The 27,295-nt window shown below is 47.5% G+C and overlaps 1 protein-coding gene across 2 annotated transcripts in view; it reads right to left on the bottom strand.

Moving 5' to 3' along the window:
• Positions 1-27,295, bottom strand: part of NOS1 (nitric oxide synthase 1) — an 833,905-nt gene that overhangs the window by 362,794 nt on the left and 443,816 nt on the right. For both annotated transcript variants that reach the window (XM_069619207.1, XM_069619208.1), the window contains exon 3: positions 21,199-21,325. In XM_069619207.1, coding sequence (XP_069475308.1) covers positions 21,199-21,325 — 127 coding nt within the window. The remainder of the gene's footprint in view (positions 1-21,198; positions 21,326-27,295) is intronic.

Here is a 27,295-nt window from a genome sequence, read left to right as displayed (position 1 = left end):
AACAAACAAGAAGATGAGTGGGACTTAGTAGTACATGCTTACCCCCTTACCTTTCCTGTTGCAAAGCACTCTGGTTATGACCTCATACATAACAGAAGATCATTGGGCTTAGCCTGCACCAATCACTGGGGCCCATTTGGCTTTAAAAGAGGGTTGAGCCCCTCTTTTTGGCAGATCATCTGGCGACTTGGAAAGGACTAAGAAGGAGGACTCATTTGGGACCTGGCTGAAGGTACAGTCTGCCTTACAGCTTCTGCCAGTGAAGGAGGGCCAGGATTTCCAAGAGCGAAGCAAGATTCCACCCCTAAACATCTCCCAGTGAACCGACCTCAGAGGACCCCATCCAGCAGCTCCAGAACCAGTCTCCAACCAGCACACAGCGTGCCCTTAGAGTTTCTGCCGGCAAGCTTCCTTGTGTCAGAGAGTCTCTGAACAAAGGGCAATGCTGTTGCTTGCAAACACTCTCCTCAGCTTTAGCCATCTGCCTTAAAGGACGACACGTGTTCAGCGAAGAAGCAGGGAGTGCCATAACAAACATCAACCAGCGTCCATCTTTTAAGGACATTTTTGAGGCAGCCATCGAACTGTGACCAGCTGCACCACTGACAGTTGTCACGCTGCAGTCACTAAAGCCGTCCGAGACGCCTCGACCAGCATTCCAGATCCGCCAGCCAGCACATAGATGATTCTTTATCCCAAGCCGCTGTGTAGGCCAACGTGCGGCCGGCTGCCCAGCCTCACTTGCCAAACTGCCTGCCTACTGCCTGATACCAACAGCCATCTCCCGTCTTGAACTCTGTCACAGCAGCTACAAAGCGTGCTGGAATAGACTTGACGCCATCGAGCATCAAAATCATTTCAAGCACCAGTCACATAGTGTTTCTGTCCCCCTGGACTTTCCCTGAGGGCCCTTAGTGACTTTTACGACCCTTTGCTCTCTTGGTGCTGAAACCAAATAACCTTGAACAGTTATTGAATTTATTAGTCATTTGTTAGGCACTTATACAATTAGCAAAACTATTTCAAAGCACCCACAGGGCAACAGGGTGGGGACAGAGGAAGGTAGACAATGAATAACAACAAGGATAAATAATTGAATTAATAGTGCAAACAAATAATGAGAATAACAGGAAGGAGAGACACACCTACTATGCCTTGTGAGTGTTCAGAATGTGCAAGTTCAGAGGGGAGGAGGGTAAGCAGATAGGTGCTGTGGTGCTCAGGAAGAAGTGCTCAGGGTGAAGTGTTAAGAAGTGAAGAACAAAAGTGCAACCTCCCGTGGGGAGGGTGAGCCAAAGTAAGTGCTGTAAAAAGACAGCAGCTGGGATAGGAGATGTGGGGGACAGGGCCCTCAGTATCCATAAGGGCCCTGCACATCAGTCACACTACTGTATCATTAGCAGGGAAGAGAGGAGGAGAAGGAAGAGGTAAAGAGAAAGTGATTGATGCTTTTTCAGACCTTAAGGAGGGCCTGCTCAAGACACAGAGGGAGACTGAGACTGATTGCTTTACAGACTACCATGTGATCAGTAACCAGAGTGCATCCCTTTCCTTCGGGAAACTGTCTGCCCTCTGTGTTCCTTTACAGGGTGGGTTGTATTTTGTAGTGCACTATACCTGTCTGTTGTAATAATAATAAAGTAGATATTTTTATACACCCTTGACTGGACATTCCCTTTTATTATTGGGTTATAATTGTAGTTTCGCTGTGTTGCAACTAACCAACGATCCACGACCTTGCAGTGATAGGCCTGATGTTCCGTCCACGTTACCAAAATTGGACAAGGAGGTTTCTAATTTACCTGCGTTTCCAATCTGTTTGGATCTCTTCTGATGTATTAGAGGTGCTGCACTGATTGATGGTTTAGAACTGATATTCAACCCTGGACCACTGGTGCCCCGGAAGTTGATTCTTCACAGCAGTATACCCATGAACTACACATGAGTTCACAGCAATGCATTCTCCGCATGGCCACAGTAGGCATAAGTTTGACTTCCAGCAGCCTTCAGTGTGATTGTGTCAGGAGTGATTTCTCAGTAGCACAGGCAGAGAAATAGGTTGGAATCCTTCCCCTCTGCACCCCGTACATGCCGACATCTCAGTTTTGAATTGTTCAAGTCTATCCATCAAAGTGCAGTGGAATCGGGTGCAAATAGCCCCGGGATGGAACGGCTGAGGCGAAATCCCCACCAATCCTTTGAAAATGTGTTTCTTTGCTGCCTACAATTTTCACAACTTCCATCTTTATTTATTTATTTTATTTGTTAATAGCGCCCAGACCCGGAGGTATCACAGCGCTCAATTACATGAACAAGACTACACAGGAAGGTACATGGTTACAGACATAGGGATAGTGGAGCCGCTGGTACAATGTTTCATGCATATTTGTGATTTGTTTGCGAAAGATCAGGCAGGAAGGTTCATCTCTGATGGAGGGAGGGAGGTTATACCATAAAGCAGGTGCAATGATCATGAAGCTTGATCCACCTGCTCTTTCTGCTGTAGCAAGGGTGGTCAAGGAGGTGGAGCTCAGGTTGCGTGGGTTGGACTTTAAGGTTATGCGGTGGGTGAGGTAGTGAGGGGTTGACTTGGGGATGCAACGATGTGAAAAGATTTTGAATTTGATGCAAGCTTTAATAGGGAGCCAGTGTGCTTCCCTTTGAATTGCAGTGATGTGCTCTGATCTTTTGAGGCCCCACACTTCTCTAAGGGCGTTGTCTTGGATAAGCTGTAGTTTGTTGAGATTTTTTGCGAGGATGGCATTGCAATAATCAAGTGTGCTGCCGATGATGGCTCTGACGAGAGTAAGGCAGTGTTTGGGCTAAGGAATTTTCTGGAGAGGTTAATGAGTTTGGTGGTGTATGCCGTGAAAGAGGCAACTGCTTTCACATGTTTGTGCCTGTTGAGTTCTGCGTCCAGGTAGACCCATGGATTTTAACATTGAGACAAACCGGAATGCTATTCCCATCGATGTGGAAGGAAAAGAAGGTGGGGTCAAGATGCTGGAGGTGGTGTGGAGAGCCGACAATAAGTAGCTCTTTTTTAATCATCATTTAGGCAGAGATGGTGGTTGGCCATCCATACATGAATAATGTTGTAGATCTGATTAATGTTGGCAGAGTTGATCTCATAGGAGCCTGTGAGTTTGAGGAAGATCTGCGTGTCGTCAGCAAAATTGGTATAGGTGGCAGAGGATGTCGTGGTCAACCAGGTCGAAGGCCGCTGAGAGGTCTAGCAGTAGGAGGATGGCAAGGCAACTGCTATCACGGATGTGGTTACGTTGGATCTTTAGATCCTGGTGAGCAGATTCTGTGCTATGTCTGGGTCTTTCTTGCGTTTGGTTTTGTCGCGAAGGGTCAGGATTTTGTTTGCTTGGGTGGATTGTACTAGGGTGCACCAGGTTTTGTCTTTGGGAAATGTTGTGGTAGGTGGATCTGGGGTCTCAAGTTCTTTAATATTTTGAAAAGCGCTCTATTGTTAGAGCTGGCTTCAGCTATGCAGGAGTTGTAAATGCTGGTTTTGGTGTTAATTATCGCTGCTTTATAGGTGGTAGTGCTGATGCTAAAGGCGGCTTTGTTGGCAGCGGAGGGAGCTTTTCTCCAGATGTGTTCTTTTCGGCACGGGGGGGTGTGTGTGTGTGTGTGTGCGCGCGTGCGTGCGTGTGTGTGTGTGTGTGTGTCTATGAACTGGTGTTTCAGTGTTAGAAAAATAAACCCCCTTCTCCAGAAACTGGGAATGGTGGAGTGGACGTCTGCATACTACTCGTTATGCGTCATCATCAGGCGGGAACACGGCTGTGATTTTTGTCCATTTTTTAGCATTGCCCGCACGCTGTACAAGCAGCCTCCCATCTAGTCTGTTTTAACCAATGAAGACAGAAAACAAAAGGAGAGCACGGCCTGCCTATGCAGCGCCATAATCCCATGTTCTACCCCCAATTTCCGTACTCCCAACTCTTCTTCTACCCCCACTTTCTGTTCTAAGCCGGAGTTGCACAAGGCTAGTTTCATCTGCGGCACCTCAGTCCCGAGGGCAGTCCCTTCCTGCAGGGGTCGCCCTTGCACTCAGTTTCCCTTGCATACAGCATTACACCTATGCCTTAATGCTCAATATTTGTACAATTCGTTACAATCGGTTATTTAGACTATGAGTAGGATACAGCATATATACCAAGAATGAGTCTTTCCAGTGGTTTTTCAATTCTACTGCCTCTAGTTCAGTCCCTGATATTTGGGGTGACATTTTGATATTGGCAAGGGGCGACACATTCAGAGCCTTAATAATGAAACACTCGGTTTACCCCCAAATCGTGCACAGCAAGCTTCCTACACGCACTCAGATCAGGAGCAGCAAGCTTCCCATGCACATATATTAAGAACAAGAATAATCAGCAACAGTGCAAGCTTCCATTTCACATACTCAACCTATATATGAAATGTAGCAATAGTGCAAGCGTCCTTCACCACCATGATGAGGCACAGCAGAGCCAACCACAGTCCAAGCTTCCGTCTCCGAGCACCCACACGAGGCATGGCAGAGCCAACCGCAGTCCAAGCTTCCGTCTCCGAGCAGCCACACGAGGCAGAACAGAGCCAACCCCAGTTCAAGCTTCTATCTCAGAGCAGCCACACGAGGCACAGCAGGGGCAACCGCAGTCCAAGCTTCCATCTCAGAGCAGCCACACGAGGCACAGCAGGGCCAACCGCAGTCCAAGCTTCCATCTCTGAGCAGCCACACGAGGCACAGCAGAGCCAACCGCAGTCCAAGCTTCCATCTCAGAGCAGCCACACGAGGCACAGCAGAGCCAACCGCAGTCCAAGCTTCCATCTCAGAGCAGCCACACGAGGCAGAACAGAGCCAACCCCAGTTCAAGCTTCTATCTCAGAGCAGCCACACGAGGCACAGCAGGGGCAACCGCAGTCCAAGCTTCCATCTCAGAGCAGCCACACGAGGCACAGCAGGGCCAACCGCAGTCCAAGCTTCCATCTCTGAGCAGCCACACGAGGCACAGCAGAGCCAACCGCAGTCCAAGCTTCCATCTCAGAGCAGCCACACGAGGCACAGCAGAGCCAACCGCAGTCCAAGCTTCCATCTCTGAGCAGCCACACGAGGCACAGCAGAGCCAACCGCAGTCCAAGCTTCCATCTCTGAGCAGCCACACGAGGCACAGCAGAGCCAACCGCAGTCCAAGCTTCCATCTATGAGCAGCCACACGAGGCAAAGCAGAGCCATCCGCAGTCCAAGCTTCCATCTCAGAGCAGCCACACGAGGCAGAACAGAGCCAACCCCAGTTCAAGATTCCATGTCAGAGCAGCCACAAGAGGCACAGCAGAGCCAACCGCAGTCCAAGCTTCCATCTCTGAGCAGCCACACGAGGCACAGCAGAGCCAACCGCAGTTCAATCTTCCATCTCAGAGCCGCCACACGAGGCAGAACAGAGCCAACCCCAGTTCAAGCTTCTATCTCAGAGCAGCCACACGAGGCATAGCAGAGCCAACCGCAGTCCAAGCTTCCATCTCAGAGCAGCCACACGAGGCACAGCAGAGCCAACCGCAGTCCAAGCTTTCATCTCCGAGCAGTCACACAAGGCACAGAAGAGCCAACCGCAGTCCAAGCCTCCATCTCCAAGCAGTCACCCGAGGCACAGCAGAGCCAACCGCAGTCCAAGCTTCCATCTCAGAGCAGCCACACGAGGCACAGAAGAGCCAACCGCAGTCCACGATTCCATCTCCGACCAGTCACACGAGGCACAGCAGAGCCAACTGCAGTCCAAGCTTCCATCTCAGAGCAGCCACACGAGGCACAGCAGAGCCAACCGCAGTCCAAGCTTCCATCTCCGAGCAGCCACACGAGGCAGAACCAAGCCAACCCCAGTCCAGGCTTACATCTCAGAGCAGCCACATGAGGCACAGTTGGCCCACCGCAGTCCAAGCTTCCATCTTTGAGCAGCCACACGAGGCACAGGCTCAAACTCATTAAGTCGCTTTATCTTGTCACAGATGGATACAGTGCCGGCCTTAGCGGTGCAGCGCCTGGGCGGTTTAAGAAACATTTGGTGCACACCCCTTCCCGCACACCCCTGGTCAATGTAGGGGGTGTGAAGGGGACACCCCTTTTTTAAATTCCACACACTGGTGCCTTAGCAGGGAGTTAATCAGTTAATCACTGGAATAGGGTGCTCATGCTAATGCATGAGCACCCTATTCGAATGAAAACCACCTTACACCCGCGTCGGAAAAGGAAGGTAACCCTCTCAATAGGGTGCTGATGCACAGCACTTCCCCTCTGATCTGCACGGATTACGGGAGCTCTACGCGCCTCCCTGCCATGTACCTGCCGCCACTGCAGAGACCCCCTTTACTGCGATAGACTACCCAGCGTTGAAGGCCCATGCTGCAAGCTTCCTGGGACATGTCCATGCATCCTTTCTTGCTTAGCGAAAAACGCCAATGGTTGCTAACATGATCGTTATGTAATTCTAGCTTCCTATAGTGCCAATGTGTCTAGGCCTCGTGTCTGGCTCCATTCAAGTATAACAGGAGCTGAACCTGACCCAGAGGTGGGTTGTTACTCGTAACCAAAGTGAGGGTAGATCTGTCTTATAAGATGGCGTTTTTGACTGCCATGTGACCCCCTATGTCTGTTTTGTTCACACTCATTCCAGCTTGAATGATCTGCATTGCCATTTTACTGAGCATTCATGTCAGCCGTGTAGAGCAACCCTAATACCATGGGAAGTTGGGTACCGCTTGCCCCCCCATCCGGTAAGCGACATACCATCCTGTTATAGCCCACCTTGCCTAAATAACTGAGGCCAAACCAACTTCTCACATTTATGACATAACAAGGCTGCCGTGCACAGCATCAGCACCCTATTGTTATTAAATGTGCTCCGCCGCCACAGCCGCATTTAACAAAAGGGCATCTGTCCCGCCCTCTCCAACTATGCTAGCTTGGGGGAGCCCTTAAAAGACTCCCTTGAGCTGGCGTGGCAGGGGGCTAATGGCACCCCGGGTGGTCGCCTGGTCCGCCCAGCCCTAAGGCCAGGCCTGCATGGATACACACGTTCTTTTTATGTTAACACACCTCATACTCTACTCTCAAAAGTACACTTTTCCTGAAGCGCTAAAACTACACACTACAAGCACACATTGGGTGCTGTTCTTTGTGATGGCCAGGAGGATTGCCCATACATGCGGCTTTGTCTGCAGGATAAACACTTGAATGGAATCTGGGAGATTGAGTGTGTAAAGGTGCTTTGTGTCTTTTTCTCAACAAGTTTTTTTTTTCTTTAGCTAAAGTTGTAGTTCAGTGGTGTCATAGCGCAGTAACAGCTCACCTCCACCGATACATTATAAGACAAGCATTATCAAAGCCAACACTTTGGGATTTTCTATAGGTAGGGGCATGTTACATGTATTCAGATATTGTTAAAATCACAACATTTGTATATTACAAGGAATGGGTAGTGTTGAATAATAGGACAATGGAGCATCGATGTAAGGATGTTTAAAAAGTGTGGTTGGGACGGAGAAGTTACTTGATGGACTTGGCGCTTCATTGTTGGCTCGATAGCTGAATTTTGATTTCTTAATTTTTTATCTTGAACTGGAAGGTGGTGGACATAGGAATAGATAATTTTGTAATATGGATTTGGAAAAGTGATATGTGATAAATGTTTTGTTGTTCAAAATTGAATTCACAATACATTGTTTTTTAAATTAAAAATGTTACAATGTTCTACACATTGGCGCAATGAAGTTATGAACATGTTACTACTGGTCTTCAACGTTTCGTTACAAAACAGAACATGTTACTAGGAGTCTTTACCTGTTTCATAAGAAAACAAAGAGGACGGGTTCACCTGTCGGATATGGGCTGGTATATTTTTTGCTGAACTTGGAGGACGCCGTGAGAGGGCGAGGGTGTGAATAGAAGGCAGGATTGGCATCGACATAGGGGCGGAAACCCCTTTTTGCTGTGGTGGTAACTCATGTGATCGAACAGTGCCTAAACTAACCTCCTCCCTGGTAGCCTAACACGGCGGGAGGGCGCACGGTATAAAGAGGAGGGGCACCCCCTGTGGTTATCAGCTTCCAGCCTGGGCTGGTGGAAAAAGAAAATCATAATGGCACTGCCTGCAGCCCATCAGCGGCTGCCAATGTGTTTCGCCTAGGCCGAGAGGCTCTGGGAGTGGTGGCCCAAGTATGCTGGAAAGGAATGGATAAGTAAAAGAGAGCTGATTGGAAATAAATAAAGGAACAGAGAAAGGGGTATGGAGTGTATGCAAAGGAATGTGTAAAAAAAAGGTGCTGCCAATCCTCTGGGACTGTAATAATGTATTGAAGATGTTATTGTTTGGTTTGCAGTGACAGTGTGACATGTGTGATAATAAAACAGCAGCCTTGTTATGTCATAAATGTGAGAAGTTGGTTTGGCCTCAGTTATTTAGGCAAGGTGGGCTATAACAGGATGGTATGTCGCTTACCGGATGGGGGGGCAAGCGGTACCCAACTTCCCATGGTATTAGGGTTGCTCTACACGGCTGACATGAATGCTCAGTAAAATGGCAATGCAGATCATTCAAGCTGGAATGAGTGTGAACAAAACAGACATAGGGGGTCACATGGCAGTCAAAAACGCCATCTTATAAGACAGATCTACCCTCACTTTGGTTACGAGTAACAACCCACCTCTGAGTCAGGTTCAGCTCCTGTTATACCTGAATGGAGCCAGACACGAGGCCTAGACACATTGGCACTATAGGAAGCTAGAATTACATAACGATCATGTTAGCAACCATTGGGGTTTCTCGCTAAGCAAGAAAGGATGCATGGACATGTCCCAGGAAGCTTGCAGCATGGGCCTTCAACGCTGGGTGGTCTATCGCAGTAAAGGGGGTCTCTGCAGTGGCGGCAGGTACATGGCAGGGAGGCGCGTAGAGCTCCCGTAATCCGTGCAGATCAGAGGGGAAGTCATGGGCTTCGAAGATGACACGCTAATAGCGGATTATCACGGGAAGACGGTGCCCTAATGCTGTCGAGCTGAATGATACACACGCCGGAAAGAGCTTAGTGCACGGGGGTCGATGGAACCGAACCATCTGGGAGGGGGAATCCCTGTAGGCAGGGAGATAGAGTGGGCGTTCAGAAGGAAATCCCCAGTGTGCCGCCAGAGCCTGGCACTTCATGCGGTTTACGGCCTGCAGAGCACTTCAGGGCCTGCGTCACGTCTCCATAAATAAACATCTCCTGCGTGTAGCACTATCACGTGACCAGACCCGAGGCGTGAAGCGCAGGCTGTGTTCGCAGCTCCATGGCTAATATCAGTGTATGGGACCCCGGTGTGCTGCATAGACTGGCCTAAAGGGTCGGCCCTACAGGCCAGCGGACATTTGTATAATATAAATCCTGTGTGCTGCCGGAAGTTTTAACCAATTGTTGCACACATTTTCATAAAAACGTGCCTCCAGCTACGACCCCGTTTCCCCAGAACAAACGGTGTGATTTATAATCGCAAACATTACACTAGGCATGCGGGGTGAGGCCAATCACCTCACTCAGATTGCAGTCTTTATTCAGCGATAATGGACCATGTTCTCACCACCTTCTCTTTCGCCCAACTCCAGTGCTTCTAAACAACCAACACCATAACCCTAGAATTACAGGTTGCAGCTGGAAAAGGAATGCACCCAAAAGCTCGTGTCTGGCTGCCATCATAACTGAACATTTTTCAATAGCATTTTAGCACCCTGAGTGTCATTTCGGGGTGCAGCATTAAAGTGTTTCATCTGGCGCAATGTATGTGGTGGCAATTTGTTGTCTTATTCCATCTAATAGAGTAGTGGGTATACTCCAAGCCCGCACACAATGCGACAGAATTCTTGTTCTTGAACTCAACCATATCAAGTGAATTTTTGGACTTCCAGTCACACTGGGATCCCCCTCACCCAAGCCCACACCAACCAGGATCAGACTTTAATTAACAAATATGCGTCCCTGATGAATGCTCTAGACCTTCAGGTAAAGTCACTTAAATCTGCGATCATGGTCTACGCCAAAAGAACAGAAAGATGAATTTCCCTTCTATGTGGTGCAATTCAGTTTTAATTCCTAGAGTCAATTTTGATTTTCTGGGGATTCGATTGTCAGAGAATTTTTCTGCAAAGCCTCATTGCTCCAAACAAGTGGCGCGAAGGAAGCAATCCATGGGGGGCATTTTTCGTTTTATTATCCAACAGCCACTCAAGATTATTAAGCCAATTTACACTGCCCGCACTCTTGGAGCAGTGAAATATGGGGTGGCTGTTTGGGGATTCTCAGATAACTCAGAGCTACTGACAGTTGGCCATCAGTTTGGTAAGTCTCTATTGGCCCTCCCTAGCTTAGCCCCAAATTTTGCAACACAACGAGATTGACTATGTTTTGTTCAGGACGAGCTGGACTTTGATCCAATCCTAAGGCTTCACTCACCCAGCAAATTTTGAAGTCTTTACTCCATAAAAAAACGGGCAGAGAATATTAAATGGTTGAACCATATAAGAAAAACGTTAGAATGTATGAATGTAATTCCGCATTTTGTTACCCTGACAATCCTGAATTCCCTTGTGAGCCGTGTTTATAGAAAGGTTGAAATTCATGGCGAGAGAGTCAAGGAAGTCAATGCATATCATGAAACCAGCGAATCAGCGATTTACGATTCTTGCTACAGATACCATAAAGGATTACCTCGTTTGGAGTAATTTTAAAGCTCAAAGTCGCCAAATAACAAGAGCTTATTTTAATTATTGTCTTCTCTTAAGAGATGCTGTCACTGGAAGACTAGGGTATGGTACAGAGGCATAGCGTCCTATGTGCCATGCAGAGGTGGAGGATATGCTTCACTTAGAACCCGTTTGTTGGTGCCTGCACAAAAGGGAAAAAGTTTCACACAATATTGCCCGGCACTTTAGTTTTTATTAAAGGCGAAGATTCCCCAACTGCCTGGGCTTTGTCCCTTTATATACAGAAGTTTGGCAGCTATATCTCAGGGGTAACACCTAATTGGGAAGACTGTGGTATTTATATTTGTGATACATTGACCTTTTTTGCCATGTTCACTTTCGAATCGCAAAGGTTAGAAGAATATGCTTTGTTTTTTGTGCTATCAAACAAATTGAAAGCACATCTTTTTAGGACCATGGCATTGTCTGCATGTTTGTATGAATTATTCTGTGTAGTTTGTTCTTAACCCTTGGTAGTGGGGTTTAATTTGTTTATTTATTGAGCATTTGTTAGGCACCTATACAACAGAATGGTTTTTTGAGGCGCCACATGGCAAGTGGGAAGGGAACAAGGAGTAAATAACAGGGGCAAAACAAGTAAATATACAATTATGGTCCTACTAGGCCTTGTGACATTTAGACGTGCAAGTGCAGTGAAGAGAAGTGCTGGAGATAGGGACGGGGGATGTGGAGAGGGAGAAGGGTTAGGGCACGTGCTGGTGGAAGCCCGGGATGGAAGTGCCAAGGGGAGCCAGGGGCAGAGGCCACTGGATAAGTGCTAGGGCAGAGAAGTCCTGTGGGTGAGATGCACAGCCGCCAGGCAGGGGACCCACAAGGGCAAAGCTGAGGAGGGGGAGTGCTGGTGTTGATGGAGTAGAGGGCCTGGCATCCTGTGAGATTCATGAAGGACAAGGCCGCCCGTCTCAGCGACAGTGGGGTGATTAGCAAGGAAGGGATAGAGGGAAAGAGTTGGAGAAAAGCAGAGTTTTGAGAACTTTCCAGAAGTTAAGGAGGTCTGGCTCAAGTCACAGGATCAGGGAGGCTGTTCCAAAGAAAGGCACCAGCCAAAGAGAGAGACCCGCCCCCCCACTCTCTGCTAGGAGAAGCGTTTAACAAGCAGAGAGTTGGAGTTAGAGGAGCGGAGGGCTCTAGCAAGGAAGTATTTAGAGAGAAAAAGTTGGTGATAGCGTGCTCCCAGGCCCCCAAAAGGCTTGTGGGTGATACGAGCGTCTTGAATTTGATCCTTGCAGTCATTGGGAGCCAGTTGAGAGAATTTAGGGCTGGAGAGATACCGTCCCTGGACTTGAGGCCCAGGATATGTCTTGCAGCCCTATTCTGGATTAGGTGAAGGGCCCATAGGGAGGAAAGGGGAAGGTTGAGGAAGAGGCTGTTGCAGAAGTCCAACCTAGAGAGAACCAGAGCTCTGGAGACGTTGAGCTTCTGTGGAAAGGTGAGGAATGGGAGAATGCCTCTAAGGAGGTGTAGCTGGAAGTGGGTCTTCTTGGCCAAGATGTGAGGGGTGAAGGAGACAGCGGAGTCGAAAATAACCACAAGGTTCCTGGCCTCACAGAGTGGTAAGAGTACAGGGCTCAAGGAGGGGGGGCAGAGGAAAGGTGATGAACAGGGTGCAGGTGTCCCAATGAGAAAGATCTCTGTTTTACTGGCATTAAGACAGAGAGCATTAGCCACACACCATGCCTGGATGGCGGTCCGACAATCGGGGATGAGAAAGGAGGAAGAGGTAGAGGGAAGCTTGAAGGAAAGCTGTGTCTTATCAGCATAACACTGGCAATGAGGAGAGAAGGAGGAGATCAGGTAAGCAAGAGGGGCGAGATAGATATTGAAGAGCGACGTCGATTGAAGAGAGCCCCGGGGGACGCTGTAAGTAGATAGTGAGGTGGGGTAGGAGAAAGGGCCCAGTTGCATCTGGGAAGGGCGGTTAGTGACGAAAGAGGTTAGCCAATCCAGTGCCTTTTTATGAGGATAGAATGTTTGCCAGTGTCAAAGGCAGAGGAGAGGTCGAGCAGTAGAGTTAAAGTCAAGATTTGCAAGCATGTCTTCACGGGTGTTGAGGAGAGCAGTTTCTGTGCCTCTGGATGCTAAGAATCCAGATTGATGGTCATGGAGGCAACCAACAAGTTCAGTATGAAGGTTCAGTTGGGGGGAGGAACAACTTCTCCAAGAGTTTACCCAGGAAGGAGGTAGTGTATATAGGGCGATAGGAGAGGGATCAGCTGATGGCCTTTTTTTAGGAGAGGATGCACAAGGGAGTGCTTGAGGGAAAGAGACAGAAGCGAGGGAGTGATTACAGAAATCGGCAAGAGCCAGGGCAAAAGAGGAGATGTGGTCCTTATTGGTTCTAGAAGTGGAGTGGTGCTCCTGTTTGGATGAGACCTTCATAGAGCGAACAACTTCCGAGACCTCATCGGGTGTTATGGGTAGGAGGTAGGAAAGTGCCAAGGGTGAAGGGCGGGGAGCCCAGGAAGGTTGGCGAGCTGCAGCAGGATTTGAAATAGGGGTGGTGGAAAGTGAAGACAGGATGTCCTCAGTTTTGGATGAGAAATGGGAGGCCAGAGCGGTGCAGAGAGCCTGGGAAGGATGGAAAGAGGCAGAGACTGCGGATAGATTTGCGAGTTCCTTGCAGATTTTGAAGTTCAGCCGCATTGTTAGTGGCTCCAGAGATGCGGGCTTGGATGGGCCCTCTTCTTGAAGTGGATAAACAATATTGCCTTTGGAGCAGGCAACATGGCCAGTTTGTCAGAGGATGAACCCGAGGTCTGCCACTTCTGTTCAGCAACTCTGCAACTGCGTTTCAGGGATGCTAGAGTGGAGTCATACCAGCTGTTGCACTTGGAGGCAGGCTACTGGAGGACCCTCATGAAAGGGACAATGATGTCAAGGGTATTGGAGATGGAGAGGTAAAGGTTAGCAAGCACAGACTCATAGCGGCAGACATAAGCAGGGGGATGAAGGTGGAAGCAAATGCAGCACCTAACACTTGCTTCATTGGTAGAATGATGGTGAATGAGGCTGGCAGTTTATCGGTAGTCTCAGGCAGCAGGCCAAGGGGCTCCAAGCCGGAGGAGTGGAGAGAGTGTTCGGACCAGGAGAGAAGGTGGTGACCGGATTAGAAATAGGGATTTCTCCAGAGTTGAAGGCATCCAGAGTCTGTCTGGCTGAGTGGGTCAGATTGGAAGAAAGAATACTGAGAGAAAGGGAGTCACAGAGGTCACAGAACTGTGAGGTGGCTGATTCAGGGGGGCCAAGGTGGATATTGTAGTCCCTGAGGAGGAGGAATTTAGAAGAAGTGGTCAAGAGGGAGCAGGTGAGATCAGCCCATTCAGACTGGAAGGAAGAGATAGCACCAGGGGGCCTGTAGATGGTAGATAACGTGAGTGAAATAGTAGGAGAGACCCCGAACCTGCAGGCGAGGCATTCGAAGGAGGAGTAAGGTTGAGCAGGTATGATGGAGGCAGGGACCCAACTCAGGGAAAATCAGGGCCACACCACCTCGGGGCCGGTTAGGCCTGGGTTTGGAGAGGATTTTGTAGCCCACAGGAAGGAGAGTGTCAAGAGCATTGGTAGAGCTGGCATTGAAACACGTCTCAGTAAGGACAAGGATGTTGAGGTCAAAGTCTTCAAGAAGGAGACATATGTCAGAGAAGTGTGACAGCAGAACAAGCATTCAGAGTAGCTAAGTGAAGCTTATTAACACTTTGAATGTTTTCTGAGGAGGGGTACAGTGGCGTGGTACTCCTGTTGGTGGTGGTAGAGAGGTGATAGGATTGGAAGAAAGGGGAGAAGGGAGGAAGTTAATGTGAGAGGGCAGGCGCCGGTCGAGAAGGAGAAGAGTAGGTTGAGAACCTTGGGCCATGATAGTGCCATTGTGATAGACATTAATGATGCACTGAGAGGATGAGAAGTATGCCAAGAGAACTTGCCATCTAGTGCCACCGTTAATGGGGAGGAAGAGAAAGAGGAGAGAATGGAGACCAGATGGGGGGTCCATAGGTCAGGAGAGGGGACAGAAAAGATCTCAGAAATAGTCTACCTGGAAATAGCATTGACATAGGTGTCAGCAATAGGTAGGCCTGGGTTAGAGGCCAGGATGCTTTTTTGTGCTTTATTCTTCCAGACTTCATGAGAGAGATAGGATATGTGATATAGTGGCAGTTAGAATAGATGGGGGAGATAGAGAGTGGCATGGAAGGAGAGTGAGAGAGAGAGAGAGACAGGGGAGCTGCACAGTGCACAAATAACTGATCATGTGGCATAGCAGCCAGGCAGGCACAGATTAAGGGGGTGCTTTAAGCATAATATGAACAGGGTAGTAGAACTTAGTACCCCATTGTACATTTGTAGAAGAAAAAACAACTCCCGAAAATTCACAAAGGGTCCTGTGGCAGAGCCACCCGATAATTTCTTGGATGCCTTCCGTCAGGTTGCTCCCGCCATCACTGGGTGTGCTCTCCGATGCAACCACTGTGCCCCCAACAAAAAGGAACCACTGTCGCGTCTACCATCTCTCCTTCCCCTGCCTGACGTCGTGGATTGCCTGCTGCCAAGACAATCAACCTCGAGAAAGCTGCATCATATCCACAGCCTCGCAAATGGCTAAAAAATACAAATTTGGCTATCAGAGCTGCCTCTGCAGTTGGGTGTTCTTGGCCGTGGGGGCAATGAGGGCGAGACAAAATATGCCTGGTCCTATTGTTTACATGTCAATTGTTCCCTTCCTTAAATCCAACAATAGATGTTCATGATTGATTATCATCTATTTTATGTTCGATATCTTAATAAAGACATTAATTTTAGACATTTTATTACAATGAAGATCTGTACTTCGTTCTTGATGGACTTTAACATACTTCTAGATCTGTATATAGCTTATGTGTGCTTTCTGCTTTTATTGATAAAAATGTAATCAGAATAAAGTATTTTCTGACTCCGACTATACAGTACCTCATGTGTCATTTGCGGTTCCACAGCCAGCTGCTTTACCAAGGGCATATTGGGCATGCCTTTGAGGCCTGAGATAACCTGAAAGTTTTGGATGATGAGGTGCCAGTACTTACAGGGGTGTTGCCAGGTCTGGAAAAGATCTGTGGCTACACCAATGTTGGGGCTGTTAGGACTGAGGGCTAGCTAGCCTTTTCGTTGTAGCCCCTGAGCTTCTACCCAGAGCTACACCCAAAAGACCCCGGTATAGCCCCCTCAGCTCCCTCCCCTAGGAATGCCTCAGAATATTTACATGCATTTATTTTTGTATTTATTGAAGAACAGGGTGTCAGTTGGAACAGAAAATGACTTACAAAGTAGGCAATATTAGAGAGCAGAGCCAGTTCTAGGATAGTATATCCCTACATAAGCGCATTGTTGGATTAAATGACATATACTAGGTGGTGAAGGGGTTAAAATAGGCACATAAACCAGGAACCAGAGGACATTTCAATATTTTTAAAATTGATAACTTGAGGCCAGAATTTATAAATGACATTGAGTCGTCCTCAGGGCAGAATGCAGGAAAGTTGACTTGGGCGTTAAGTTCGGATAGGGGAGTCAGGGGTGGTTGGTGGGCTTCTTCAGTTCCTAGTAAGTGGAGTTTGAGCCTTGTTTGGAAGAGCTCCACTGATGAGATGGATTTGAAGATTCCAGTGGAGCAACTAAGGAAAGGGAGCGCAAGAGCGAGGCAGCACAGGGTCATGCAGGGACTGTTTGGTTGTAAATAGACAAGGAGTGTAGAGTTGGGGCGGGAGAGTGCAGTAAGATGCTTACAGCAATGCAGACAAGTGGTAAGGCCATGGATAGATTTATAGACAGTAGCTAGAGTCGTTGTAACATCTTTATCGGCTGAAAAGGGTGCATGTCACGTAGAAAGGACTTTGTTGAGGGGAGCAAAACAGAAGGGGATTAGAGAAGAGCTGAGGTACCCATTGGTCTTTACAACCAAACAGTCCCCCACCACCCTGTGCTGCTCACCCTCTTGCATACACAGGAGTCCAGTTTGCTGACCACAAGAGTAGATACAGTGGTTTTAGTTGAGTGGTAAATGAGGTGCGAGTAGATGTTTCTAATGTTCATGAGGTTAAGTCTGGCTGTAATGGCAGTGGTCATGGTAGAGTTTCTGGTTGCTGTCAAGGAAAACCCCAAGGTTACAAGCCATGGGTGAGGGGATGAGGAGGTCAGAAATGAAAAGGTGGGAGAGGAGAGAGTGGTGTTGGTGTACGAAGCAGGGAGAAAGAGGACTTCTGTATTTGAAGAGTTAATCATGAGGCAGCATGCAGACACCCATTGGCAGATGGTGGTTATGTAGCTGGTTATGTGTTCTAGATTGCAGGGCTGAAGGAGAGGAGGAAGAAGAATATCTTAGTAATGAGCGAAGAGACGAAAGTTAAAACCAAAAGAGGAAATCTGTTTACTGAAGTAAGAGATGTATAGGGTGAAGAGGAGTGAGCCAAAGACTGATCCTGGAGAAACCCATACAAGAAGGGCTGTTGTGGATGAGGGGCGGGTGGCCCATGGGCTGGAGAATGGAGTGGTCAGAGAGATAGGAGGACAGTTGGGTACAGTATCCTTGAAGCCAAGGAGGGAAAGAATTTGAAGCATGTGAGGGTGTATTTCACGGTGAGAAAGGAAGTTTAAAGGTCTAGAAGCCTGAGAATGGTGGAGAGTGGTTGGCAGTGGTAGAATAATTGGTGACATGAATGAGCACAGTCTTGGTGGAGTGTTTGGACTGGAATCCAGATTGGTGGGGGTCAACAAGTGAGTGTACCCCAAAATAATTGACTGGGCAGTTGCAGACAACCGTCTTGAGGATTTTAGAGTGTTGGAGAAGGACAGTGAAAGTCTGAAGAATGAGAACTTTCTGGAATCAGCAGATGTGTTCTTTAGGAGAGGTATGTGTGATGAATCCTATGAATCCCTCACTAAACCCCCGCCTAAAGTCTACTCCGAGGTGGCCAGTGAAAGGCAGACGCTACCTGATCCTGAGCTTGCGGGTGGTGCACTGCGGGAAGATCACCTGGGAGGAGACAAGGCTCAGGACAGTGAGGATATCCAGTGGGATGAGACACAGTATTTATCCTTAAAAGAAAATAACCTTTTAAAAGGTCCCAAAACATGTAATGGCTTATTGTTGTTCTGATGTATCAGAACCACATATTAAGCCTGTGGATGTGGGTAAAGTTGGTATGACATCTTTACATACCCCCAAAGAAAGAAAGAATGTCTGAAACTTCCAAAATTAAAAATACCCCTTGCTCCCACAGTGAAAGTAAACCTATAAACATTGCCTACTTCTTTCAAGTAAACTTTAATGCTTCCTCTTTAAATGCATTTAAGAAAAATAAATATGCATTTAAAAATAAGAACTTACCAAGAAAACCTAATTTTGTTGTGTGGGACTACAAGTCGCATAATCCCCTCAGTACTGGGACGATGAAAAGGGATGAAGCGCAATGTTACAGTAGTAGTTAGCCTGTTAAGTTTAATGCCCCACACCTGGGGGAAGCAGAGAGGCTTAAAAGGCATCCTTAGGAGGTCATTAGATGGAGTTGTGAAGTCAGTGGTCGCAGCAGTAGCAGCAGCAGAATCAAAGCACAGTGTTGGCAATCCAAGAAGAAGTGGGTGAACAGATGGGACTCCGGGACTGTAACCAAGCAGATTCCATCTGCCTGTACTGAGAGGGTCCTGATTCCCCAAAGTCTGGAGTGCAGAGGCTGTGCAGTGGAAGGTGCGAAGAAAGACTGCTTTTCCCCATGTGAACCTGATTGCAGAGATTGCGCAGCAGGAATCGTGCCGGAGACCGCGGTTGAAAGGAGTTAATGCAGCTGAGTGTCCAAGGAGTGAAAGGAGCTCCTTAAGGGTGTGGCAGGACCAAATACACCTTTACCAAAGAGGGGTGTGTGTCCAAAAGCAGCCACAAGCAGCGCAAACCTTTCAGCACACAAAGTAGCAAGAAAGAAGCCAGTGAGTGTTACCGAGCATTCTGATCCCTTGTACGAAAAAAAGGCAGGCAACTGTATACAGTAGAATTACTTGCGTAGGAGTGAAAGCTATCTTAAAGCAAATGCTCAGTGCTGGACAATGGGAAATATCAAAAGTAGCACTCACATATGAGTGACTTTATTCCCTTTACTCGCATAAGAGTAAAACGTTTTGCAACATGTTAATTAAATATTCATACCTTTGAAAACAGATAAAAGACTGGTTGCGTATACCTAAAAGTGATTCTAGGATGAAGGTGAATCAAAGAATCAATTATAAAGCAGTCAAAGAATAAAGTAACACTGAAGATAGGTTAAGAACATTAACTTTTATGAGTTATGGAGGACAAGAGTTGCTCCAGCCAAGAGTGAATCAAACCTCTCCCAAAGCCAAAGAGTGGTGCAAGCATTGTCCTAGGCCAATAAGGATACAAATATTGCCTAAACCAAAAGTGTGGAAACATTTCCTAAAGCTAAAGAGTCTGACAACAAGATTTATGGTTAAACTACTCTGGTTGGCAGGAAGCAAAGAGGAAAATGCAAGGTTGGGAAAAGGGAACCTTGTATCTGGGGACTGTTACTGAAAGTTGTTCACATTACCAAACCAAGAAGAGGAAAGGTAGAATCACACCCTTAATGGCATTGTGGTTGCTGTCGCCGAAAAACAAGAGTGGCACAGAGGCTGCCCTGTGGAAAGTGAATGGGCAGAAGAAGAGTTCCTTGCTTACTTGAAGGCGCTGAGATGCATTAAAGTGAATTGTGTCTTTTCTGAAAAGTTTTTCAAAGTTACAAAGATATAAACTGCTGAAATTGTGGTAATACATTTTGTTGTCAGTAGATTTACAATGTCAGATGCATAGTTGAATTTGGAACATTTTGGAGAAAGCGAGTAGACTCACATGGTGAATTTTACACAAGTTAACCCAATATGATAGTTATTCAGGTAAAAGCAGAAGTACTGTGACGTCATCCTGACAAAGATATAAACTGTGACTTATAATATTTTAAAGAGACTTAAGAAGTGCTGCCAAAAGCTGTGATTCTTTTACCTTGCTGGATATTGTGTTTTATTGAATCTGACAACGAATTGTAATTCTTCGTTGATATTTATAAATTGTGGAAAAGCATCTTGACCTGGAAGATCCCTGACGCTATTTAACAAAGTGGAAAACATTTTCTGCTCGTTGAACATTGGTTTACAGAGTTTTCTTTTGGCACAGAGAAGCAGCCAATAACTGAACTGAAACTTTATTCTGAAACTGGATTTCCTGGTTACTTTTTGTTGAACATTGGAACTAAAACCAACTTTAAACCTGCAGAAGGGGATCTCGTCCAGGGTACCAAGAGAGACTGAATATATTAGAAGTACAATTACTGACATTATTGTGAATTGTCATTTATTTTCTTTGTATATTTTATGTGCAAGTATGAGGGCCTGATATCCCTAGTTAGAGTGTTTCCTTTAGTTTTGGATAGGCAGGGACATCCTTGTCAGGGTAGGGAGAGTGAGGCATTTGTTGAAACGTATAATTTAATAAAATGGCACAATTTGAGAAATCGAAAAAGTGTCTGCATGACATTTCTGAACCCTTAAATATGACTTTGGTTGTTTTGTAACAACCTGGGAAGTTACTAGTTGACAGGGATAGGTTTAATCAGGAAGAGAGGTGAGCAGAGGTGATGGTCGCAAGTTCCTTAAACATTTTTGGTGGAAAGGGGACATTTGGAGAGCAGGATGGGTTGACAGAGCAAAGAATGAGTAGAAGTTCAGTTGAGGGTATGGGGAGAAGTGAGCTAGAGAGGACAATGTGGAGAAGATGGGAGGAAGAGAGCCTGAGGGAGGGACGGCAAGAGATAGCAGGGTGGACAATGTGTCTAGTTTTTTGGTGATTTTTAAGTAGGAGGTAAAGTCAACAGCCAAGAATGAGAAGGAAATAGAGCTGTTCTTACGGTAGGGTAAGCATTGTTGGGAGGGTCATGGATAGTTTGTGAGGATGTGAGCGGGCAGAAGAAACAAGGTAAGTATAATAGGAGGATTTGACTGTATTGCGAGCTGTGGCCAGAGTCCGTAGATATTCTTTCTCGGCAGTGAGAAGATTGGGGCATCAGTCATTGCACCAAGGGCATAACCAGAGACACCTTTATGTCCTCAGCAGGTGGATGGCTGGGTAGATCCCTGGCTGAGGATGCAGGTGGGATTGGATGAAGGAGAAGGCTTAGTAGTGATCATTAAAGTAGGTAGATAGCGCTGAGTCAGCAAGTGAGGAGAGAGAGCTTGACGCGAGGTATTGACTTGGTTAAGGTAAGGTACCATGGAGTTGTGTTTGAATTGACTTTTGATGAGTTGAGATACAGGGAGGTACCAAAGTGGTCTTTTAACAACAAAACTCTCCATGATGCTAAAAATGCACCCCCTTTGCATCTTTGGCACATCTGGCACATATTCTCACCTGCTCGCTTTCCAGGTAGGGGTTGTTCAGCACAACAGGCATGTTATTGTTCCTCCAGAGGTCATTGAAGACCCGATCGTTCTCTGCTCCCAGCGGCATGGCCTTTTGGGATTTGTTGTCCAGTTCCCTGGAAGAGATGCAGAGGCATAAGTAATCAGCCACAGTAGATGTTAGATGAAAAAAATAACATCACAGTGAGTGTTTTGTGAAAAAATATGTAATTTATTAACACACCATGCTTCATAAAATAGTTAATACCCCAGATGTCAACACTTGGTTTTACAAATTGTTTAATTTCTTCCAGGCTCCTAATTAGAGATTCATGCTCACATTCAGGATTGGATAGGGCTGGTAACACCCCACTGAGTTTAGTTAAGCCCGAGCCAAGCAAGGTCCTCTGTGAGGGCCAAGGTTGTTATCCACCCTGCCCGCCCTTGAACATCAGGGGTGATCTCTTTCCAGAATCGGTAATACCATCTGGGGTTTGATTAACTTTAAGGATTTTCTTGTTAGGAATGGGCTTTGCTCGTATTGTGTGCACCCAATTTCCCTAAGAAATCTACAAAACAAAATAGCCAAGATGGAAATAGAAATGGGACATTACATGGATGGGAGCTGGGCAGCCTGGATGATGAGGGACCTGAATGCTGCAAAGAGGTGAGCAGTGAAGTGGGGTGGATTGGTGGAGGACTCAGTGGTAGAGGCAGGTTGACTCCTGTGGTGGGTGCAGAAGGGCTGTCGGAGAAAATCCAGTGCATAGTTTTCTTAAAAAGAAAACTGACAACAGAATAGCTTTTCTGAAAGAATGAAAGAGGCGCCATTCACAAAAGTATGTTTCTTATTAGATTGAGCAGCTTACTCACTGCCATGATGAATGGCATCCCTAGTAAAATGCAAATTGCAAGTAGCTTCACAAACATCTAAGAAAACATTTCAAGAGAGTAAAAATGGGTCCTATGAACATAGAGACTGGCTTGTTGATGCTAATGACATGCATACAAATACATGGAAAATTGAAGTGTCCAAATGTAGAAAAATACTAAGGGTGAAATGAACAAGTTACTTACCAACTGGTAATGTTCTTTAGACTGGATGTTCCCCCAACGTATTCCACATCTTTGACATGTAATGTCCACAGCTGTGTACTTCGGAAACTTTTTGGCAGAGGGCGTACTGTGTCGATGGCGTCGGGTCGATGTCCCTCGAAGGCGTCTGTCGAGGGCGACATCTCTGGATGTTATAAATAGGATGAACGGTGCCCATAGCCTCAGCTTATGTTTTTTCCTTCATAACGTGTGACATGCACATATCCAATGCCTGCTTGACTGCATATAGCCTTGTGGAAACGTAAACTGCAATCGCATAGGAAATTCTCCAGAGGGGCAGGCTGGGAGGGTGATGTGGAATACGTTGGAGAGCATCCAATCGAAAGAACGTTACCAGTTGGTAAGTAACTTGTTCTTCGAATGGATTGTGTCCACCAACGTATTCCACATCTTTGACAGACTCCCAAAGCAGTACCAGAAAATGGAGGGGGGAAAAGAATTTTAAAGTACCCAATCAGATGGCAGAATAAAGAACCGCCTTACCAAAGGCCATATCTTAACCATGGGGTGTATCCAGGGAGTAATGTTTAACAAAGGTGTGGATAAAGTCCAATGTGGCTGCATCACAAATATTCCTAATAGGAACTCCCCGCTGCAGGTCTGTGGAAGTAGCCACGCCCCTAGTGGAATGTGCTCGCAACCCTTCAGGAGGGTCCTTGCCCGCCAAATGGTAACATTCAGTAATGGTGAGGATAATCCACCTGGACAAGGTCTGTTTGTAACAGCCTGGCCCAATCGGTCACCAGCATACCCCACAAAGAGTTGATCGTCCACCCTGACCCTGGACATCTTAGAAATATAAAAGCTCAGAGCTCTCCTAGGGTCCAACCTATGGAGACACTGCTCTTCCTTACTAGGATGGGGAGGAGGATAGAAAGAAAGAAGAACCACTTTCTGGCTCAAATTAATTTCAGACACTACCCTAGATAGAAAGGAAGGGCGCACCCTTAGTACAACCCTATCCTTGTGGAACACAGTAAAGGGCGGCTAAGATGAAAGTGCCTGCAATTCACTCACTCTGCGAGCAGAAGTAACTGCAACCAAGAAAACTGTCTTGAAGGACAATAATCTCAAAGGACAAGAGTGCATAGGTACAAATGGAGCACCCATGAGAAATTTCTAAACCAAATTCAGATCCCAAACCGGCACCTCGAAAGGGGACGAAGGGAACACATTAGTGAGTCCTTTAAGAAATTGTGAAATCAAAAGAATCTTAAAGTAAGAACATTCTTCAGACGAGCGCTTGTAGGTAGACAGCGCCACCAGGTAACCCTTAATGGTACCCACTTGAAGGCCCAAGTGGGCCAAAGAAAGCAAGAAAGATAACACCACAGGAATGGAACACTGAAAAGGATCAGCATTTTGTCCTCTACACCAGTTGCAAAGCTTGAGCCAACGCCAACGGTACAGGTATTTTGTTGCTGGCCTCCTGGCCGAAAGCAACACCTCCATCACGTCACAATCCTTATACCTCAACCTTTCAGATACCAAGCGTGAAGGTTGAGAGTCCTGACCTCTGGATTTAGCACTTGACTGTTCTGCCCTTACACTTACCCACCGCCCGCCAAAACCCTGGTATTCCCCAGTCCCGTTCACATACCCAACGGCAGCAGCAGCGGCTTAGTCGGAAGCGGGGCTTACCTGCTGGCAATCCGGGATACTTGCGGCCATTCTTGCATTGGCAGTTGCCATGGCGATTCCCCCATGCTCAGCAGTGCCGTGCGAGCATTCGGGGACGGTCATGTCATGTGATCAGGAAGTGGTCTCACATGACTCAGAAACAACGGACGCACGCAAAGCAACACCAATCACTGCACTCTACACGGGACACGTAACACGCTGCTTGCGGTCACGTGACCCGCTTCACGTGACAACCCTCACATTCAAATGGATCGAGGTAACACGGAAGCCTCGCTTCACAGCTGCTTCTTTGGAGGACTGTTTAGCGTCTTGGTTTGCTCCTGTTTTTGCTCCTTTCATGACCACGGAGCGTTTTTGGATTTGTCTTTGGATTGCCCTTAGATTTTGACACACTGCTCACCTGTTGTTCTGGTAACTGACCTTGGATTGCTTACTGAATCTGCATTCGGATTTACCCTGGACTCTGGCGCCACTCTTTATTCTCGACCTCGGACCGCTTTACGGACTGGTTACAGATCATGTTCTTGCTTTGCTCCTGCTCAGGTGTTTTTTCAGAGTGTCCACAAGACTTCATCAGCCTGCTGCTGCTGCCGGTTATCCTGCTACCCTGTTATTCATTACCTTCCTCCTTTCCCACTAGGTAAGTCCCTGGTACTGTCCTTTTATTACTCATAGAACGCCATTGTCATTGCTTAATCATCATTCCTTGCCTTACAGTGGTTGGGGGTTCTTCCGGCATTCCTGGTTCCAGGCCTATGTCACACTACACCTGTGGCCTCAAAGATTGCATGAGTAGTGTTTTTTTCTTCTACTCGTGTGGTACTTGGGGACGGAGGTATTTTATATCTGCATGACCATCAAGACAGAACACTGACCCACCCTTGCGCGAGAGCAGATCCTCTCAGTAGGGATGACGGCGTGGAGGGCAGATGGGCATTTCTAGAAGGTCCGGGTACCACGCTCTCCTGGCCCAATCCGGAGCAATGAGGACCATGTGGGACCCGAACCTCCGTAACCTCCTTAATACTCGAGGAATGACGGGGACTGGAAGAAACGCATACAGCAGTGGGAATTACCAATCCACTACGAATGTGTCTCCTAAGGCTCCTCTCGGAGGAAATTCCCTTGTGCAGAATCTCTCGCACTTCCGGTTGGCACTGGTGGCGAAGAGATCCACTTGTGGCGTTCCCCAAAGGGCGAAGATCTCCAGAAGGACTTTCTGGGCCAATTCCCAATCATGAGAGATCATGCTCTGCCTGCTCAGAGCGTCCGCCACCACATTGTCCTCTCCAGCCAGATGAATTTCTGAGAGCGAAATTCCCTGCTGGATTGCCCAGAACCAGAGCTGCATTGCTTCTCTGTACAACGGGAGTGGCCCCACTTCCCCTTTTTTGTTAAGGTAATGCATGGCCACTGTGTTGTGTGTCATGATCAGGACACTCTTCCCCTGCACAGATGGCAGAAAAGCCTTCAGGGCCAGCCTGATGGCCCTCAGCTCTAACAGGTTGATGTGGAGTTTGGACTCTGATGGAGGCCAACGACCGCTGGCGGTCAAGTTTTCGGCATGTGCTCCCCATCCTGTGAGGGAAGCGTCCGTCACTACAGTCATCTCCAGCCATGGTTGCCAAAACTGCTCCCCCTTCATCAGGTTCCCCTCGTTGACCCACCACCAAAGCTCCTGGGAGACCGAGAGTGGAATCTGCACGGGATCCGACATCTTGCCTGAGAATTGCGACCACTGCATCTTGAGAACCCATTGTAGGGATCTCATCCTCAGCCTGGCCTCTTGCACCAGAAAAATGCAAGATGCCAGGAGGCCGAGCAACCTTAAGAATTTCGAAAGCTGGGAGACTCTGGGCATCTTGAAACTTGTCCACCATCTGCATAATGTGATGAGCCCTCACCTTGGGAGGCAAGCACTTCCCCAAGGTCGTGTCCAACACAGCCCAATGTACTGGAGCTTTTGGGAAGGTGTCAGCTGTGACTTCATGAAATTGAGGGAGAAGCCCAGCTGGTGGAGGGAGTGGCAGGTGAGATCGAGGTGATCCAATTCTTGCACAGGATAATGCACACGGATCAGCCAGTCGTCCAGGTAGGGGTATACGTGAATCCCCTGTCGCCTGAGATACTCTGTCACCACCACCATTAGCTTGGGGAAGACCCTCGGGGCGGAGGTCAATCTGAATGGCAGGACTCGAAACAAAGTGTGAGTCACCAGCCGCAAACCTCAGGTACTTCTGTGCTTGCGATGAATCGCACATGAAAGTAAGCATCCTGGAGTTCCAGATACACCAACCAATCCTGAAGTTGAAGGCCCTGGAGGACTTGAGATAGAGTGACCATCTTGAACTTGTCCTTCCTAAGAAATGTGTTCAATCAATGCAAGTCCAGGATGAGTCTCAATCCCCCGTCTTTCTTTGGGATCAAAAAATAAGGGGAATACCATCCCTTGTTCCGCTCTGCTACAGGCACCAGTTCTATAGTGCCTTTCTCTAGCAGGGTCAAGATTCCCTGCACAAGGAGCAGATCTGGAAGCTTCAAAGAGAGATTCCCTGGTGGATTGTCGTGAGGTCGCTTTAGGAAGGGAAGGCAGTAGCCATGGGCGATTGTATACAGAACCGACGCATCCGAAGTAATAGCTTGTCCCCAACCGGTGAACAATGGGACATGGCCTCATGACTGTTTTGGAGCAGCTATGGAAGCGCCTGAAGGCAAAGAGGCAGCTGCCTGAGTGGCTCTGTCACCTTTATTTCCCCAACCACCACTGGTACATTTACACTGACCCCTTTAACTGCGGCTTCTCTCGTTTGACCAAAGGAGCATTAGTACCAAAAAGAACCTCCCCCCAATGCTGTCTCCGAGGACGAAAAGGCAGAGGTTGACCCACAGCTGCGATTAAAGATTTTGCCACAGCATTTGAGGTCTGCAACCTCTCAAGGCTCTCGTCAGCCTTGTTGCCAAACAAATGCTTGCCATCAAAGGGCATGTTCAAAAGACGGGCTTGCACATCCGGGGCAAAACCCGACTTCCGCAACCATGAAAATGTGCATATATTGGTGCTTCCAGCCATGGACCGGCTAACACTGTCGGCCATGTCCAAACCCAACTGAAGGGATTCACACATGGCATCCTTGCCATCTTGCACGAGAGCAAGGAACCCATCCCTTTCTTCTGCTTCGGGAATATGCTCAGCCGCAAGAGAAACACAATTCCACAAAGTGTGTGAAAATCTTGTCAAGGCACAAGTGCAAAAAACACCTTGCGTGCCCAACCATTGAAGCGTTTGTCGTCCCTATCAGGAGGGATGGTAGGGTATGCCACCTGCCTCGAGGTGGCCATAGCCACCTGAA

Source organism: Ambystoma mexicanum, chromosome 10 (genome assembly GCF_040938575.1).
Source record: "Ambystoma mexicanum isolate Mex_15411 chromosome 10, UKY_AmexF1_1, whole genome shotgun sequence".
Taxonomy (NCBI): domain Eukaryota; kingdom Metazoa; phylum Chordata; class Amphibia; order Caudata; family Ambystomatidae; genus Ambystoma; species Ambystoma mexicanum.
Note: the sequence above shows the minus strand (reverse complement) of the source record. Positions and strands in the feature narration are given on the sequence as shown.